This window comes from Schistocerca americana, chromosome 1 (assembly GCF_021461395.2).
Source record: "Schistocerca americana isolate TAMUIC-IGC-003095 chromosome 1, iqSchAmer2.1, whole genome shotgun sequence".
In the NCBI taxonomy this organism is placed as follows: Eukaryota; Metazoa; Arthropoda; class Insecta; order Orthoptera; family Acrididae; genus Schistocerca; species Schistocerca americana.
Genome location: NC_060119.1, coordinates 893,576,027 through 893,594,521, shown reverse-complemented (window position 1 = coordinate 893,594,521; position 18,495 = coordinate 893,576,027). Strand labels below are relative to the sequence as shown.

The 18,495-nt window shown below is 41.8% G+C and overlaps 1 protein-coding gene across 1 annotated transcript in view; it reads right to left on the bottom strand.

Moving 5' to 3' along the window:
* Nucleotides 1-18,495, bottom strand: part of LOC124614612 (nucleosome-remodeling factor subunit NURF301) — a 298,073-nt gene that overhangs the window by 11,068 nt on the left and 268,510 nt on the right. Inside the window, exons 35-36 of the mRNA XM_047142958.1 lie at nt 14,102-14,406; nt 12,287-12,454 (exon numbers count right to left, since the gene is read on the bottom strand). Coding sequence (XP_046998914.1) covers nt 12,287-12,454; nt 14,102-14,406 — 473 coding nt within the window. The remainder of the gene's footprint in view (nt 1-12,286; nt 12,455-14,101; nt 14,407-18,495) is intronic.

Genomic DNA, 18,495 nt, shown 5'->3' with positions numbered 1-18,495 from the left:
TCAAATTATTGTACATGGTATTAGTATTTTCCGTGGCAGTCTTCACCATCATCATCATTATTGTTAATTTACTGCATTTACTTCCTGGATTTTTCTCTTAACTATTGTTGGGGGCAGAGCAATCAACTACTTTAAGGCTGTTGCGCAACAAAGATTAAAAAACCAATCGCTAAGCACGATATTATGGACATAAAATAGCTGGTAATATTATCTGAAAATGTCTCCTGGTCTGTTACAGAATGCATCATTTGTGCACAAATGTACAAATGAAGACAGTAACTGATATATATATATATCTCAGAACTCCGGAGATGGGAACTTGCCCTGCAGTATATCCTCTCTTCCCGTTACCCACCAGGCCTCAATCTCCGCTAATTTCAAGTTGCCGCCACTCATACCTCACCTGTCATTCAACATCATCTTTGCCTCTGCACTTCCGCCTCGACTGACATCTCTGCCCAAACTCTTTGTCTTTAAATATGTCTGCTTGTGTCTGTTATATGTGTGGATGGATATGTGTGTATGTGCGACTGTATACCCGTCCTTTTTTCCCCCTAAGGTAAGTCTTTCCGCTCCCGGGATTGGAATGACTCCTTACCCTCTCCCTTAAAACCCACTTCCTTTCATCTTTCCCTCTCCTTCCCTCTTTCCTGATGAGGCAACAGTTTGTTGCGAAAGCTTGAATTTTGTGTGTATGTGTCTGTTTGTGTTTCTATCGACCTGCCAGCGCTTTCGTATGGTAAGTCACATCATCTTTGTTTTTAAATATATTTTTCCCGCGTGGAATGTTTCCCTCTATTATATTGATATCATTTTTTTATATACATTTTTCTAAATACCGAAGTATACTCTACTTTTGAGACAGCCTTTGTATTACAATGGCAGGTAATTTTGAAAGTGCCAGAGTCATCTGCACAGTGTTCATACAGAATGTTTATGATTTGTGCCCAGAAATGTGATGTGTTCTCAACATAGCAAAAAGTCCATACAAACAAGGATCTGAAAATCATTAATTAGCAAGTTATGACAGGATTTACTTGTAGTGCCTCTGATTGTGTATAGCACCTCAGACATGTGTTTTTACTTACTTTCTTCCTTACTTGCATCTCAGTCACCAGTTTCTGAATTATTGACTACTCAAGGGGGATCTACTGCATGTTCTGCTCAATCGTCAGATTTGAATCCAATGGATTTTTACCACTAGACACTTCTAAAATCCTTGGGGTATTCAACTCTTTTACCTAATGTTGGTGTTCTGAGAGAGCATATACAAAGTGGGTTTGACCAAATATAATGCACTCCAAGAATTATCAGCACAGTATGGCAAAGCATGAGATGCAGGCTCAGGAAATGTCTCACAATAAACTTTAGAAATAAACCCACGTGACTCACTAACAAAGGTTTTTCAAACCTGTATTCATGAGGAATTTCTATACTCAACTATCTGACCACAAGAATCTGGACACCCCCATGTAATGCAAAATTGCCCAGCAGATGTCATGAGTACCACCAGTACAAAATGAGACAGGGAGAAGTATTCTGCCACTCAACACCTGACATGTCTGTATGTGGAAAGGGAGGCAAAGTTGCCACCGTGGTTGAGTTCCTGCTCAAGCTGGCTGGGAACCATCATGACGGCAAGAAGAGGAAGGCAAAGAAAAAGCAGTGCAACCACTGCCAGAAACTGAGGCACATCGCCAAGTTCTGCAGGGCACAGTTGCACGTTTGAAATGCGTGAAAGCACATGATACATACGAGCGTGACAAACCACGAGATGTTGTTGACACGTGTGAACTGTGGTGACACGCTGTCAATTCATGCAGCTGCCACTACATCAAGAGCTGGAGCTGTGGGAATAAGCAGCCAACGAAAAAAGTAAGGGTGCCGCACATGAAGAGATGGTCTTATGGAGCATGGAACAAGATGCAGCAGCCCCCCCCCCCCTCCCCCCACACTCAAGAGGGAGAAGTACGCCGCACTTCCATGATGAAGAAGAAGAAGAAGAAGGAGAAGACAACATGTATGCTAAATTGAATGGGGCTTCTGATGGCGTGATGACCACCTCAAAGCTGTTACTGAGGAGGGTTGCACTATGGGCAGAAGTTGTAGATGTCAGTTGCCAGTGGCAGCTGCTGAAGGAAGAACTGAAGGTTGAAGGTGGCAAAAGAAGAAATGTCTTCCCCTAACATGCCTGATGCTGCCACACAGACAATGCCTACTGTGGCAGCCTCCCGGGAAGAGGCTGCATCAGCAGAGGAACCAGATGCTTGCTTGCCACTCCGTGACAGTACCAATTCTCACCTTGATAACCCCTTCGCCCCTACTAATTATCCTAAACCTCCCTATCCCATAAGACACAAGATTTCACTGCTGAATAAGGAATTGTGGGATGTCATCATATCATCAATGTCTCAGTCAAGTGGATACAGGAGGAATACTGGTCTGGAAGAAGAAAGCCCGCCCAACCCTGGCGACCAGTATGTTCTACAACAGCAACAAGAAAAAGAGGAAGTGGAAGATCAAGGCTTCTAACAACTGCTAACAACTGCTAGCAACATGTGCTTTATTTGTGTCAGATAACCATCAGAACAACCCATTAAAGAGACATCACTATTAACACCAGCAGCCAGGAACAGGAGGAACAGCAACTATCTGCTCAAACACCTCACATCTCAGTCCCAAGGCAAGGTACATCTGTCAACAGTAATGTGTTGTCAGCAGAGAAGCAGTAACAGCAGAATGAGGCTGTCAGGAGAAATCTGTGACTTCAAAAATAAATGATCATTGGATATCAACTGAGGAACAGATCCATCAGGGACACTTCAATTCTTCTAAAGCTGTCAACAAGTTGACAGTTGGTGATGTGATTATGAAGTGGAAATGTAAAAGAACAACCACAACTAAACCAAGACCAGGCAGGTGTCGTGTGCTGATGGACAGGGACCACAACACTTGTGAAGGCTGGTTGAACATAAAATAAAACAAAAAATCACATGAAAGCAGAGGAAGGGATCATTTGTGAGTTCCATAGTGCTGGCAGTCCAGCTAGCAGAATGATTGAGTGTAAGGTGTTAAAAAGAAAAGGGACAATGGTCAAGCAGCTTCTTGTAAGACACATATTTCCATCATCAATGCTAAGAAACACTTGATATCATGCAAAGAGCAATGCCTAGACAGTAGGTGACTGGAAACGAGTGATTTGAAGTGATAAATCATGCTACGAGGGCAGTTCAATAAGTAATGCAACACATTTTTTTTCTCGGCCAATTTTGGTTGAAAAAACCGGAAATTTCTTGTGGAATATTTTCAAACATTCCCGCTTCGTCTCGTATAGTTTCATTGACTTCCGACAGGTGGCAGCGCCGTACGGAGCTGTTAAAATGGCGTCTGTAACGGATGAAAGTTGCAAACAACGGGCAGTGATCGAGTTTCTTTTGGCGGAAAACCAGGGCATCTCAGATATTCATAGGCGCTTGCAGAATGTCTACGGTGATCTGGCAGTGGACAAAAGCACGGTGAGTCGTTAGGCAAAGCGTGTGTCATCATCGCCACAAGGACAAGCAAGACTGTCTGATCTCCCGCGTGCGGGCCGACCGTGCACAGCTGTGACTCCTGCAATGGCGGAGCGTGCGAACACACTCGTTCGAGATGATCGACGGATCACCATCAAACAACTCAGTGCTCAACTTGACATCTCTGTTGGTAGTGCTGTCACAATTGTTCACCAGTTGGGATATTCAAAGGTTTGTTCCCGCTGGGTCCCTCGTTGTCTAACCGAACACCATAAAGAGCAAAGGAGAACCATCTGTGCGGAATTGCTTGCTCGTCATGTGGCTGAGGGTAACAATTTCTTGTCAAAGATTGTTACAGGCGATGAAACATGGGTTCATCACTTCGAACCTGAAACAAAACAGCAATCAATGGAGTGGCGCCACACCCACTCCCCTACCAAGAAAAAGTTTAAAGCCATACCCTCAGCCGGTAAAGTCATGGTTACAGTCTTCTGGGACGCTGAAGGGGTTATTCTGTTCGATGTCCTTCCCCATGGTCAAACGATCAACTCTGAAGTGTATTGTGCTACTCTTCAGAAATTGAAGAAACGACTTCAGCGTGTTCGTAGGCACAAAAATCTGAACGAACTTCTTCTTCATGACAACGCAAGACCTCACACAAGTCTTCGCACCCAAGAGGAGCTCACAAAACTTCAGTGGACTGTTCTTCCTCATGCACCCTACAGCCCCGATCTCGCACCGTCAGATTTCCATATGTTTGGCCCAATGAAGGACGCAATCCGTGGGAGGCACTACGCGGATGATGAAGAAGTTATTGATGCAGTACGACGTTGGCTCCGACATCGACCAGTGGAATGGTACCGTGCAGGCATACAGGCCCTCATTTCAAGGTGGCGTAAGGCCGTAGCATTGAATGGAGATTACGTTGAAAAATAGTGTTGTGTAGCTAAAAGATTGGGGAATAACCTGGTGTATTTCAATGCTGAATAAAACAACCCCTGTTTCAGAAAAAAAAGTGTTGCATTACTTATTGAACTGTCCTCGTATATCCTGCGACAATCTGATGGAAGAACTTGCATTTGGCAAATGCCTGGAGAACATTACATCCCATCATCTGTAGTGCCAACAGTGGAGGAGGTGGTGGCAGTGGTGGTGGTGGCAGTGGTAGTGGTAGTGGTGGTGGTGGTGCTGTTATGGTATGGGAGTGTCTTCGATGGTTAGGGTGATTAGGTTGGTTGGTTGGTTTTGCTTATAAAGGGACCAAACTACAGGGTCATCAGTCCCTTTTTCCTGACGCAAGCAAGGCTCACGGTACAAAAACACCGAAAACCACATCTAAAAAGAAAACGAATGGAATGAACAAAAAATGGAGAAAACATACACCACAAAGAAAAGTAGAAGAACGTGTTAAAACCATAGAGCAGATGGCTGGGCTCGCTGATCATAATAATAAAAGAGTATGAGCCAACGACTCTGCAACACATTAAACTGTCCACCCAAAAAAGACAAGGCGAGATGAACACATGTAGGGAAAAGGCAACCACCAAGAGAAACAAATGCGAAGAAAGTGCGACAAAGTTAAAATGGAGGGAGGTTGGCGACCTCAGAGAGAAGGCTAAATGTCCATCCTTAGATGGTACGATAAAAAAAAACCTCATGAATAAATTGTAAAACTAAATCTGTTGATGAGGCATTGTCACCCAACACTGAAGGGAGGGTCCTGGGAAGGTTAAAAGTCTGCCGCAGAGTGGCTAAAAGTGGGCAGTCCAGCAAGATGCAGACGACAGTCATATGTAAGCCACAGTGACACCGAGGTGGGTCCTCATGACAGAGGGGGTAGCCACGTGCCAGCCATGTATGGCCAATATGGAGCCGACAGAGAACCACGGAGTCCCTGTGAGAAGCCCGCATGGTCTTCAACACATTCACAGTCTCCTTAAGGGCACACAGTTTGTTGTGCATACTGAGATTATGCCATTCTGTCTCCCAAAGCAGAAAAACCTTGTGGCGTAATAATGATCGCAAATCAGTTACAGGGATGCCGATCTCCAGAAGAGGTTTCCGTACAACCTGTTTGACCAGCCTGTCGACATGTTCGTTTCCTGGGATTCCGACGTGGTCTGGGGTCCTCACAAACACCACGGAATGACTGGACCGTTCCAGGTCACAGATGGACTCCTGGATGGTCGCTACCAAAGGATAGATAACACTGGTCGATAGTTTGTAGGCTGCTCAAGGAGTCAGTACAGAGGAGAAACAATTCGCCAGGGCATGAGTGGATGAGCTCAAGAGCACGAGAAATGGCCACCAGCTCTGCAGTGAAAACACTGCAGCCCTCTGGCAAGGAGTGTTGTTCAACACATCCTCCATGCGAAGCCAATGTGACAATCAGCCATCGAGCCGTCAGTGTAAACCACTTCATGGTCCTGGTACATGTCAGGAATCGAGAGGAAGTGACAGTGGAGAGCCGCGGGTGTAACTGAGACCTTACGACCGTGTGAAAGATCCAGGTGAAGCCGCAGCCTAGGTGTACACCATGGAGGTGTATGCAAATGGACCTCGAGGATAGGTAGTAAAGGCAAGGACTCCAGTTCAGATAGAAGGGATCGTACGCAAACTACAATTGTAAGCCCTGACCTCGGCCTCCAATGTGAGAGATGAACTGCCGTGGATGGGAAAAGGAGATGGTAACTCGGATGATCAGGACAACTACAAATGTGTGCAACGTAACTGGCGAGCAGTTTTGCACGCCTAACCTTCACTGGACTAGTCCTAAAAGCTCTTGTTCCCAGTCGAACGTCACAGTGGTGCACTGGGTTGAGTAAATGCAACACTGAGGGTGCCGCCGAACCATGAACCAGACTCCCATAGTCAAGGCTTTTCGTAAATAAAAAAAGATGGCATCTGGAATAGGCTGTTCGGGTGACAGACTCTAGGGAAACTAGATTATCAATGGTAGAGCGACCCTGGAGGAAACCGCGCTAGCCTGGAGCCAGCGACCCAACAAAACCGCCAACTCACCATACGTTCTAACAGCTTACAAAGAACGTTGGTGAGGCTGATGGGCTGATAGCTATCCACATCAAGCGGGTTTTTACAGGGTTTGAGCACTGGAATGAAATTACTCTCCCACCACTGCGATGGAAAGACGCCATCGCACCAGATCCGGTTGGAGATGACGAGGAGATGTCGCTTGTAGTCGGACGAGAGATGTTTGATCATCTGACTGTGGATCCAATATGGCCCAGGAGCTGTGTCGGGGCAATGTGCAAGAATGCTGACGAGCTCCCACTCTGTAAATGGAGCATTATAGGGTTCACTGTGATGTTCAGTGAACGAGAGGGCTTTCCTTTCCATCTGCTGTTTGAGGGTGCGATATGCTGGGGGATAATTCTCTGACACGGAGGCTCAAGCATAGAGCTCAGTAAAGTTCTCGGCAATTGTGTTTGTGTCGGTAGAAAACACGACATGGATGTTAATGTCAGTAACACCTGTCAAGGTCTGGTACTCACAAATATGTCTGATCTTCGTCCAGACTTGGGAAGGTGACATATGGCACCCAATTGTCAAGACATACCTCTCCCAACACTCCTGTTTATGTCTTTTTATAAGCTTGTGAACACAGGCACGGAGCCATTTAAAAGTTATTATGTGCTCTAGTGAAGGATGCCACATGTCACTGTAGAGCTCGCTGACACTCTTTAATGGTCTCAGCGATTTCTGGCGACCACCAAGGTACTGACTTTCGCTGGGGGCCACCTTTAAGAACAAGGGAGCCCATTTACCACCACAGAAATGATCCTTCTAGTGAGTTGTTCAACTACCACATCGATGGTATCATTTGGGGGAGATTCAACAGTGACAGCAGAGGTGGAAGCATCCCAGTCTGCCTTGTTTAAAGCCCATCTTGGTAGACGTCCAGGGGAATAGCGCTGGGGGAGTGACAGGAAGACGGGAAAGTGGTCACTACCACACAAGTCATCATGGGCTCTCCAGTGGACAGATGGGAGAAGTCCTGGGCTGCAGAGGGATAAATCAAAGGCTGAATAAGTGCCATGAGCCACACTGAAATGTGTGGGGGCACTTGTATTTAAAAGGCAGAGGTAGAGGTAGAGTTGAGACAGTAAAGTTTCAACATCTCTACCTCAGCCAGTAAGCACAGTGCTACCCCACAAGAGGTTATGGGCATTAAAATCTCCCAAAAGTAGGAAAGGTTTAGGGAGTTGATGAATCAGTGCAAGCAATGTGTTCAGGAGTATTGCACCATCTGGAGGAAGATATACATTGCAGACAGTTGTTTCCTGTTTTGTTCTTATCCTGAGAGCTACAGCTTCAAGAAGGGTTTGAAGGGGCACAGGTTCATTGCATACTGAGTTCAGGACATAGACACAAACTCCACCAGACACTCTATTATAGTCGCTACAGTTGTTGTAATATCCCCTATGACCGCGAAGGACAAGGGTCCGCATTGCCAGGAACCAGGTTTACTGGAGGGCAATGCAGAAAGCAGGTGTAAAGCTGAACAGTTGCCGTACCTCAGCCAGGTGGTGGAAAAAACCGCAGCAATTCCACAGGAGGATGACATTATTGTGAGGCTGGGAAGGCATGAAGCATGCAAGGAGGCAGGTTATGCCTCAGGGTAACCATCTGCCACCAATTGAGTATTTGTATCCATTCCTATTGTGGATGAAGCATCAGTCAGATCCAGGTCCTCAGGGGATGCTGAGATCTCCGACTCACCAGCAGGTGCAGAACTGGTAGGGAGTGGTGGTGTTGTGGCCACCGGAGGGTCCTTTTTCTTAGCAGACTTCTTTGTTTGCTTGCCCTCTCGCTTCTCTTTAGGGTCTTGCTGGAAGGACTTCTCTGGAGTAGCTTCAGGTACGGAGGAAGACCGTGAAGCTCTTCGTCCAGCAGCTTTTGGCTTCTTTAGGCACTGGCGAGTGTCCACTGTGGCATTAGTGGAGACCTTGGGAGAGAGGGTCCCAAAGGACCCGTTCCGCAGGAGAGGAGTAGGAGGAGGCCGTTGCTTCTCTGGCTGGGGGGTGGGGACCAATGTCCCCTGCATTTGAGGGGGCCTTGCTACTGAAGCAGGTACTTTGGGAGCAATGGAAGGAGACTTTCCCCCTACCACCAAAGGGGCAGATGTATTCTGGAGGCCCAGAGGGACCACTGTTTGTGGCACAGAGTGTGGTACGACTGGTACATGCGACGGATATGGTAATGTAGCTGCGGCGTATGTGGACGTCAACCGAACGGGGTGCAATTGTTCAAATTTATGTTTAGCCTCTTGGAAAGTCAACCGGTCGAGGGTCTTGTACTCCATGATTTTCCGCCCCTTCTGGAGTACTGTGCAGTTTGAAGAGCAGGGGGAGTGCTGCTCTCCGCAGATGATACAAGTGGGAGGATGTGCACAGGGAGTATTTGGATGTAGTGAATGTCCACAGTCTCAACATGTGGCGTTGGAAGTGGAGCAGGAAGACGTGTGCCCAAATTTCCAACACTTAAAGCACCACATATTGGAAGGGATGTATGGTTTAATGTCACAGTGGTAAAACATCACCTTGACCTTTTCAGGCAATGAATCACCCAAAAGGCCAAGATGAAGGCACCGGTAGCAACCCTGTTGTCTTTGGGTCCCCTGTAAATGTGCCGGATGAAATGAACACTCCGCTGTTCTAAATTGGTGCATAGCGCATTGTCAGACTGCAAGAGGAGGTTGGGATGGGAAATAATCCCCTGGCTTTTATGGGGAGTGATGGAAACAGGTATTTCATTCAGCCAGTCACAAGAGAATAATGCCCGGGATTGGGCTGGGGGTGCTGTCTGAATCAAGACTGCACGGCTTCTCATCTTGGACAGCACTGTCACTTCCCCAAACTTATCCTCAAGAACTGAGGCTTCACAGGCAGAAAGGAGTCCCCGTCCATTCTGCTACAGACAAAATACCGAGGCGAATATGGCTCTCTTCTTTCTGTAGCCCTACGTTTCTCCCATGGTGTAGCAAGGGAGGGAAACAATTTAGGGTCATATCTGTCAGCATTGTCCTCAATCTAGCCCTTCTTTCAGGCTGCTGGCACTGTATGGTCACCAGCAAGAGATGACTTGGTCCGCTTCATTGCGGGTCATCCACCCTGATGCCACCCACTCTGATCAGGGGCTCTCCCCAATGGTGCCACAGCAAAGGCCATCTGGCATGATGGCCATTTCCAGGAGTCCTGATGCCCCAGGAAGACAGGCATACATGGGGAGTTTACAGCTCAGGCATCAGAAGTGTGATTCCTGTGTCGTCATGGGGCTACCCTACCACCAAATGGGTACATGACAGCCCCACCACAACAAACTGGCTACCACGCTGGATATTGGGTGCAGAGAAATCCAATAGTCATGGGGGCGAAAGAGGACAGGAGACAAGGGAAGAAGATGACATACCCAGGAAAGTGTCCTCACCCAAATAGTTGAATTGCAGGTTGAGATATGCAAAGCCATGACAGGAGGTTTAGAAGATCGAATCTAAGGGCCCGTGGATAACTCCTGCACCACATAAGGCGTCCTTCCCCATATGACCCGCACTTCTGTAGAATTTCGAAGTGGCAGGTCAAACCATACAACAGGACCTGAACTTATAGGACCGAAAAGAGCGAGTCTCCTTTTAGTCACCTCTTACAACAGGAAGGGATACCTCGGGCCTATTCTAAACCCCGGACCTGCAGGGGTAGGGTGATTAGGGGTGATTCCTTTGTTGCACTTATGTAAACACTAAATGTAGAAGGATATGAACACATACTGTGTACAGTAGAGGAACAGTTTGGAGAGGATGATTGTATCAGTATGAATATGCACTCTGTCATAAAACAACATCTGTGAGACAATGGTTTGTGGACAATAATATTCCTGAAATGGACTGGCTGGCCCAGAGTTCCAGTCTCAACCCAATGGAACAGCTCTGGGATGAGTTACAAAGTCAGTTTTGTTCCATGCTTTAGCATTCAACATCATTATCTTCTCGTTTTGGATCTTGAAGAAGAATGGGTTGCTATTCCAAGGCCGGGTCTGGATACTTTTGATCAGCGAGTATATTTTCTTGTCAGGAAAATATTCTTACATTTATGGACACCAATTTTTTAAGCAACTTGGAAAATGCTCTAAGGATAACTTCATTTGTTTGAAAATTATATGCTGACAATGAACAATAGCCATAGTTTTTAGGATGCTTAAAATCTAAATGGAAGACCTTAACTATGTTCCCAGTGAAACTGCAGAGCAGTAATAAAACACTGGAGTATGTACATCAATCTTAGTCTAACAATTCAGACAGTAAAATTAAACCAATATGGAATATTATCAAGAGCAGAACTAGTAAAACAGTAATTCAGAAACATAATTTAATTAAGGAACATGAGAACATAAAAAGTGACATTTCACAAGTAGCAGATATTTAAATTTCCCCTCACATATGAATGAGAAGACTAAATCAGAAACAAAAGTTCATGGGCAGTTGATATTCTTTCTATTAGTATAGCATAAAGTTAAAAGTTAACATACTTATGTCATTATTTCAATACAATCTCCCACAGGTTATTGCTGGACTCCTCTCACTATTTAGGCTACTGCTAAACACTTTTTATCACACACAATATTGGAAAATTGAGCACTGAATGCTAACAATGGAGAGAGTAAAGAAAACAACATACAAATAGTGAAGACAGACTGTTTGTCTTTATTCATACAATTGTCTTCTCATTTGTTTCAACAATAACGTTTATTGTAGTCAAATGCTTACATAAAATATTTTTGTGTAAGTATTTGACTACAGTAAACTTTATTGTTAAAGATAATGTGCTTGCTTCCTGCTGCTCTCTGCCAGTAACATGGCAGCCATGAGCATTTTATTATATATTTAAGAGTCAACATCTTATGAATACAAAGAGAACAACTCAGCAAGACAAGACTATTACAGAAGTGTGCAGTAAGCCTGATAAAGGACAACACACTGAAAAGCATTGCCATAGTATCCCTGACAAGTGTGGCTTCATAGTCATGTCTGCTAATATTTTTTAAGGTTCCATGGTATATCTTAATCATTTCAGGAAATTATCCAATTTTTTCCTTCATCAAAACTACTGAAAAATAAATTTGGTCTCATACGATATTAACCGACTGAAATAATATCACATTTAAAATATGCAATGATGGAAATTCTTTCTAAGTCTAAAACTTAGTTTGCAAATCTAAATACGTGATCCACGCATTCACAGCAAAGGAAAAAGTCATACATATCACTGAAGGAAAGAAAGGAAAAACTGATTTCCATTCACATGCATTGTGGATTTACTGTGATCCTTTATAGTACAAAACCAACAAGTCTGAAGTTTATAAAACAGGCTTTAAAAAGTCAACTTTGTAGTATGAAACCTGCATACCTCCTTTTGAAAATTGGGCAGAGAAATTAAAATATGTATCTTTGTGTACCCTTTACAATTGCTCCATTGCTTGAGAGATGTAAAATGTTGTATCTGTTTCTCCAAATACTACTTTGTCTGTTGCAACAAAAGAGCCAAATGAACATCTCTATTCTTATCATAGACACTAAAACAATGGCATTTCACAAAAGGTAAAATGGGTTTCACCAGACAGAGCATTCTTTGTCCCCACAATACTTCCCAACTGATATGTCAACAATGATCGGATGGTGCCTGATGCAAAATTTGCAAATGATTCAACAATGCAGTCTTCTAAAACACAAAAAGACTCCATACTGTTTAGTGGGTACTTACTGAGATTCATCATAAGGCTGTTTACACAGGCAATACAATTCCTGTGTGTCTCTTGCATGTCTACATTCTGTACAAACAAATTCTGTTAAAGTTTTACTCATCTCTTCAGTTATTCCAACACATTCTCCGTGGAACCAGTTATTGCACAAGTCACAGCCAACATAAAACCTGCAAAAAGTTATGCACACAATAACATCAACTCATCTGCTCCCACCCTCCTCCTCTCCCCCCCTCTCTGACACACACACACACACACACACACACACACACACACACACACACACACACACACACACAAGTTACGTGGTAAAATTGAACATATTTACACCACTGAAAGCAAACCAGAGACTCTTATTATAAATATCAAGTCCTGGATCTTCTTCTATTTATGGAAACTAACAAATGATATTTGTTTCTCTTCTTAATCTTGATGCTCTCTCATTTCTTTTTCCGTATTATATCCTGGTGCAATTTACTTCAGCTGTCTAAAGTATTCCTACCCTACAAATCAGGCTCACAGCAGTACATGATTTTTATATGTGAATGTGATGCAGGTCATACTTAAGAACATATTTACTTCAGAGAACTTACAAATCCTTATCAGAAAATTCTGTCAAGGCTCTAGTAGCTCCTACTACAGAATTGTCCGAAGGTTTTGAACTATCATCCACACAGATGCAAGTACACTGTCTCAGAACTACGCCACCTCACTCAGTTTGAAAATGGAGCAGCACTCCCTGAACAAGATGGACTTAAATAGAAAAATATTTAATTACAACAGACATGGCACATAAAAAAATACCTCCAAGCATAGAGTATTATAACTCAGTTTTCAAAGGAGATAAAACAAAAACATTAACACAGAAGGCTCAGTTGGGGCAACATACTTATTTTGAATATTTCTCAGGTATTCACTTGCATGTTATTGTTCAGAGGGCACGTATTTTGGCAAGCTGACTTTTTGCCACCTTCAGACATCATTAGGAATACTGAATACCCGAGAAATATTCAAAATCTTCCCATGCTAGGAAAACCCAATATCACACTACAGATACTTAATTTGTAATAGGCTCATAGTGACTATCTGAAAACTGTTAATTTCCATAAACAAATTGAGAACTGGTTTTAGAAGAGAAGAATAAAAGGAAATATTTAGCTCTTATTAGGAGTATGACGTGTTTTTCTAAGCCATCCATTCAATGCAGTGACCCTTTTTACAATTGTTTTAGTAACTGTAAAAATAAAATTGGAACTTTTACGTAAGTACAGGATGTTAATGAGATTCTGTAAATAACAATTGTAACAGTTAATAGATTTTTTGTTAGCACAGACTAATAAGGCAACTGGTCCAGATAGAAGCTTAGCAGAACACTTAAATGTTTCTTTATAGGGTCTCAAGAATCATGAACATGTTTGCCTTCATGAATGTGGATACATTTTACATTTATGAAAAATGTAATAAAAGTTTTGTGCAAGCAAGGAACTTGAACACATTTGAAGGTATCTATGTATGCTAAAGAAATGTTGTTCCCGATACTATCCATCAATATGGCAAACATCAACAAAGAATTTTCCACAAGACAGCTGCAAAGTACAATTTTTTTAAAGTTCTTCTATGAAACATTAGTTTTGCGCTCAATTAATATGTATGTAGCCACATTAAAAGATGTGGAATTTTGTGAATTTCCTATGTGAACTATATTTTACTGAGCAGAGCATGCTGTTTCAGACAAGCAAAAAAAGCATTCAAGATAATAAGATATAAATGGCATTTTAACAATTATAGAATTTGTTCCTCAAATCAATATTACTTACTTTGTTTCATCATATGGTGTCCTGCAAAGGCAGTACAACTTCTCTTTCTTACGCCCTCCACTACTACCTCCACTACTGCCACCTCCTGCAATACTATTACTACTTGGAGAAGTAGAATTTGTAGCAGGAGGGCCCACTCCAGTACGTTGTTGCTTTTTAGGGCGACTGCTTTTCGAGGCAGTTGGAGGACTTAATGTAGTAACTGCAACAGGAGCAGATTTCCTCTTTCCACTTCCAGTTCTTACTTCATCTTGTTTATTTCTTTCTGCTTTAGTTCTTGCAGCTAGTTCTGTTGACAAGTCCTTCTGAAATGTTGGAGAAAACAGGGTGGACAATTACTCATTGCACCTGTGTATGACTATGACAGATTGCAATTCAGTATACTCAAAAATGTATTTTGAATTAAATTATGAGATATTTGTTATTAAGCTTATTGTTGTTGTTATCTCCAGTCGAAATATTGCTTTGATGCAGCTCTCCATGGTAGTCTATCGTGTCCAAGCCTCTTCATCTCTGGATAACCACTCCAAATTATAGTGTAACCCCATATTTTATGTTTTCATGGAGTCCAGACTTAAAAAATGCAGGATCGAGGAAAATGTTTAAACATCCCAAAAGATGAGCAAAAACACATGTAATTGGCATATATGATTAAAAATTGCAATCCTCTCCAATACTTTGTGTAAAATCTGTAAGTGAAGGAAGTTAAATTTACACTACAACATTTATACAATAATCCGTGGTAATGAATTTCATCACTTCTTAAAGAATAACAGATGTGTAACTGCAAGTGAAAACTCATAAAAAAATTGAAACTGGTATCTGGGTACAAGGTAATCAAGCTGTTTTCTGACATGTTACAAAAACAAATTATATGTTCAAAACTTGTGTTTTTGAGAGATCATCCTTTTTGCTCATCCATAAAAAAAGCACAACTTGATGAACATGTTGAATTAAACCAAAAACATCACAGCAGCTTAATGACGTACTCCGCTCACCACTTTTAAAGTGTTATTTTAGGCTTGAAGAGAGACACAGAGATGTGGAAAAATGAGTTTACTTCCCCAACTGACGTTACAAGCTTATTAGGAGTTGGCTATACACTGTGAAAAATGTAAATTTGACAGAAAGCTCAGGTGTTACAGTTTTGCTTCATGCCCACTATCACTGCTGATGATCTTTACAATCTAGTGTGTGGTTTGTGCAGTGCAAAGTATATACATGAGTGTATATGTTGTTGCTGCAACTGTATCACGTCAGATTTGAACACAAAAGTCTTTAAAATGTGCTATCACAAAATCCTTCTTTATTTCCATGTGACGTCTCTGTCATACACATCATCTGCAGGAAAAGTACGTTTTCAGCACCTCACAAAAAGCTTTCACCCCTACCTGCACTCCTGTTACTGAAGGGCCACTGCCCCACTCCACATATCCATTAGGCTAGCTTATTTACGTGTGTTTGTGTGGTACGGTGGCTGTGCTGGCTATTGGGTGATTTAAGAAATTGCCAGTCAATAAAAGATCACTAGCTCAATTATGACTGAGCACATTCTTCGAGGTTCAGTGCTTGAATTTGAAAGGTTGACAGTTGGTATTGCTGCTGAATACAGTACATTGGAAACAAATGCAAAAAGATTAGACTGAGTTGTAACTGGCACAAAAAGATTAGACTGAGTTGTAACTGGCACAAGAAAAAGGGGTGGCTGGGTGCCTTCATCACATATTGGCTCAATCCAGAACATTTTGCATTGGCTGTCTTGTTTTTCCATTACCTCTGCAACCCAACAGTAGTTGTATCATAATTGCTAAATGTTCCACATTGTGTGGGCAACACCAATCATGGATTATGTCAACATTTCCTCTCTCACATCTGCCCTCTCCACAATGGCCTAAAACATTCCCTTAACTCCACAACCACCCGTGGCGTAAACCATCTTTCTTTTGTGCCACTTAAAACTCATTCAAACACATCAAATGTCAATAAGAAGAAAACAAGATGAAGTCAAGCAAGACGCCGAGTAAGAACTTAAAATCAAGGTACACCTTACTACAAAGAACTGTAAAATCAGGCAATTTTTAGCATTGATCTTACATATTTTCACAGGGGCTACAAATTTATGGTGAAGAATTGCGAAAAACGTAAAATCGGAGAATGTAAAATCGAAATTCCACTGTAAATCCATTGTAAGACATTTATTGTTGTCAAGCCTTCTACAATTTTCACTCCTCCATTATCAAATTATCAAACTGATGATTCCTTCATGTCTCAGAATGTGTTCTATCAACGGATACCTTTTTATGTTCAAGTTGTACTGCAAGTTTCTTTTCTCCCCAATTTGATTCAGTACCTTTTTTTATTAGTATCTGATCTATCCGCTGAATCTTTTGCATTAATTTCTTTTAGAGTTTGATCGAAGTATAGATTGAATAATATTGTGCATAAGCTACAAGCCTGTCTCACTCCCTTTTCAACCACTCCTTGCACTTCATGAGCTCTGAGTACCCTGCCCACTCACAATTTCAAAGACTGTATTGCAGTCGACATTATAAAAACTTTCTCTACACCTACAAATGCTATATAGGTTTGCTTTCTTCAATCCATCTTATAAGATAAGTCGCAGTCAGTATTGCCTCACATGTTCCTAAATTTATCTGAAACCTAACTTGATCTTCCACGAGATGCTTCCATCCATCTTTCCATTCTTCTGTAAATAAGTCGTATCAGCAGTCAATGGCTTAAACTGTTGGTTCTGTAATGTTTACACTTGTCAGCACCTACCTTCTTTGAAACTGGAATTATTACTTTCTTCTCGAAGTTTTAGAGTTTGAGGGTTTTTGTCTATCTCATATCTGGTGTACTCAGTAGGATAGTTTTGCCACAGTATGTCCTCTCAAGGATCTTAATAATTCTAAGGGAATATCTTTTATTTCTGCTGCCATGTTTTTATTTAGGTTCTCTGACAAATTCTTCTCGTGGTATCATATCTCCCACCTCATCATCCACTATTTCCTTTCCCCTTTCCATGACATTATCTTCACGTTAGTTTCCTTTGTATAGTCCTTCCACCTTTGCTTAAGTACTGGCACACCAGCAGTTTCTTGATATTCTTAGAGCTGATTCCCATTTTTTTTCTTTTTTTAAAGTTCTTTAATTTTCCTACAGCTGTCATCTATCTTTCTCATAGTCATGTTTGCCTCTACAGCTATGAGTTTCTCCTCTTGCCAGTCCCACTTTTCTATGTTTTACTTCCTATCAATCTCATTTTTAGACATCTATATTACCTTTTGTCTGCTTCATTTGCTGTGCCTTTGTATTTTCTCCCTTTGTCAACAAAATGGTTCTCTTAGATGTTCCACTGATGCCTTTGCTATACCATCTGTGAAACCTACATGTTTGTCTTTATTGTTACTTTCCTCCCTTTCTAGTTGCCTAATGCTCCCTTTGAAACTCTCAACAACGTACAGTTCTTTTAACTTATAAATGTCACATTTCCTTAATTTCTCAACTTTCTACAGTTTTAATCTGAAGTGCATAGTCAAAACTTATGGTCAGAGTCCACATATGCTCCTGAAAATGTTTTGCAGTTTAAAATCTTGTTTTCTTAAATCAAGTGTTAGCCAAGATTAAATTGTGCTCTTTGCTAAATTTTACCAAGAGGCTCCATATTTCCTTCTTTTACCCCACTTATGTTCCTTTACCTCCGTCCATATTCTCCAACTATTCTTCCTTCTTTTCCCACTATTGAATTCCAGTCCCCTATCACAATTATATTTCCATTACTCTTAATGATCTGAATAGTTTCTTTTATCTCATCACACATTCTTTCCATCTCTTCATCATCTGCGGAGCTAGTAGGAGTATAAACTTGTGCTATTGTGGTGGCCATACACTTTGTGCTTACTGACATATTGTTATATTTATCACACAGATTTTGCTTTTGGCATAAAAATTACACTTAAAGACTTTTTTGTTCTTCGATTAATGACAATGTATTTTCAATTGCAGTCTTGTAACTGAAAAAATTACCTTTGTAAACAATATACTGATTTTGTAATTGCTTGGGTGGCTCAGTGGATAAGTGTAATAAATATTTGTGGCACCTGACAATTTTACCTTAAGATGAAATACAAGCACTTCTTACCTCTACAGAATTAAAACTCACAGTTATATGCACTTTATTATTATTTTTCTATGCATGCTAGCTTGTGTGCTGATAGTTATGTATACTACATCTGGTCATCTTGATTGCCTGGCATGAAAACCAGTGTTATTTTTATTTATGAATTTGAAATTTTCCTGTGGGTTTCAACAAATATGGGACTGCCATTTAATGAACATCTGGGCAATTACAATCAATTCTCACACTGGTAGATATGTCCGTGTTATACATA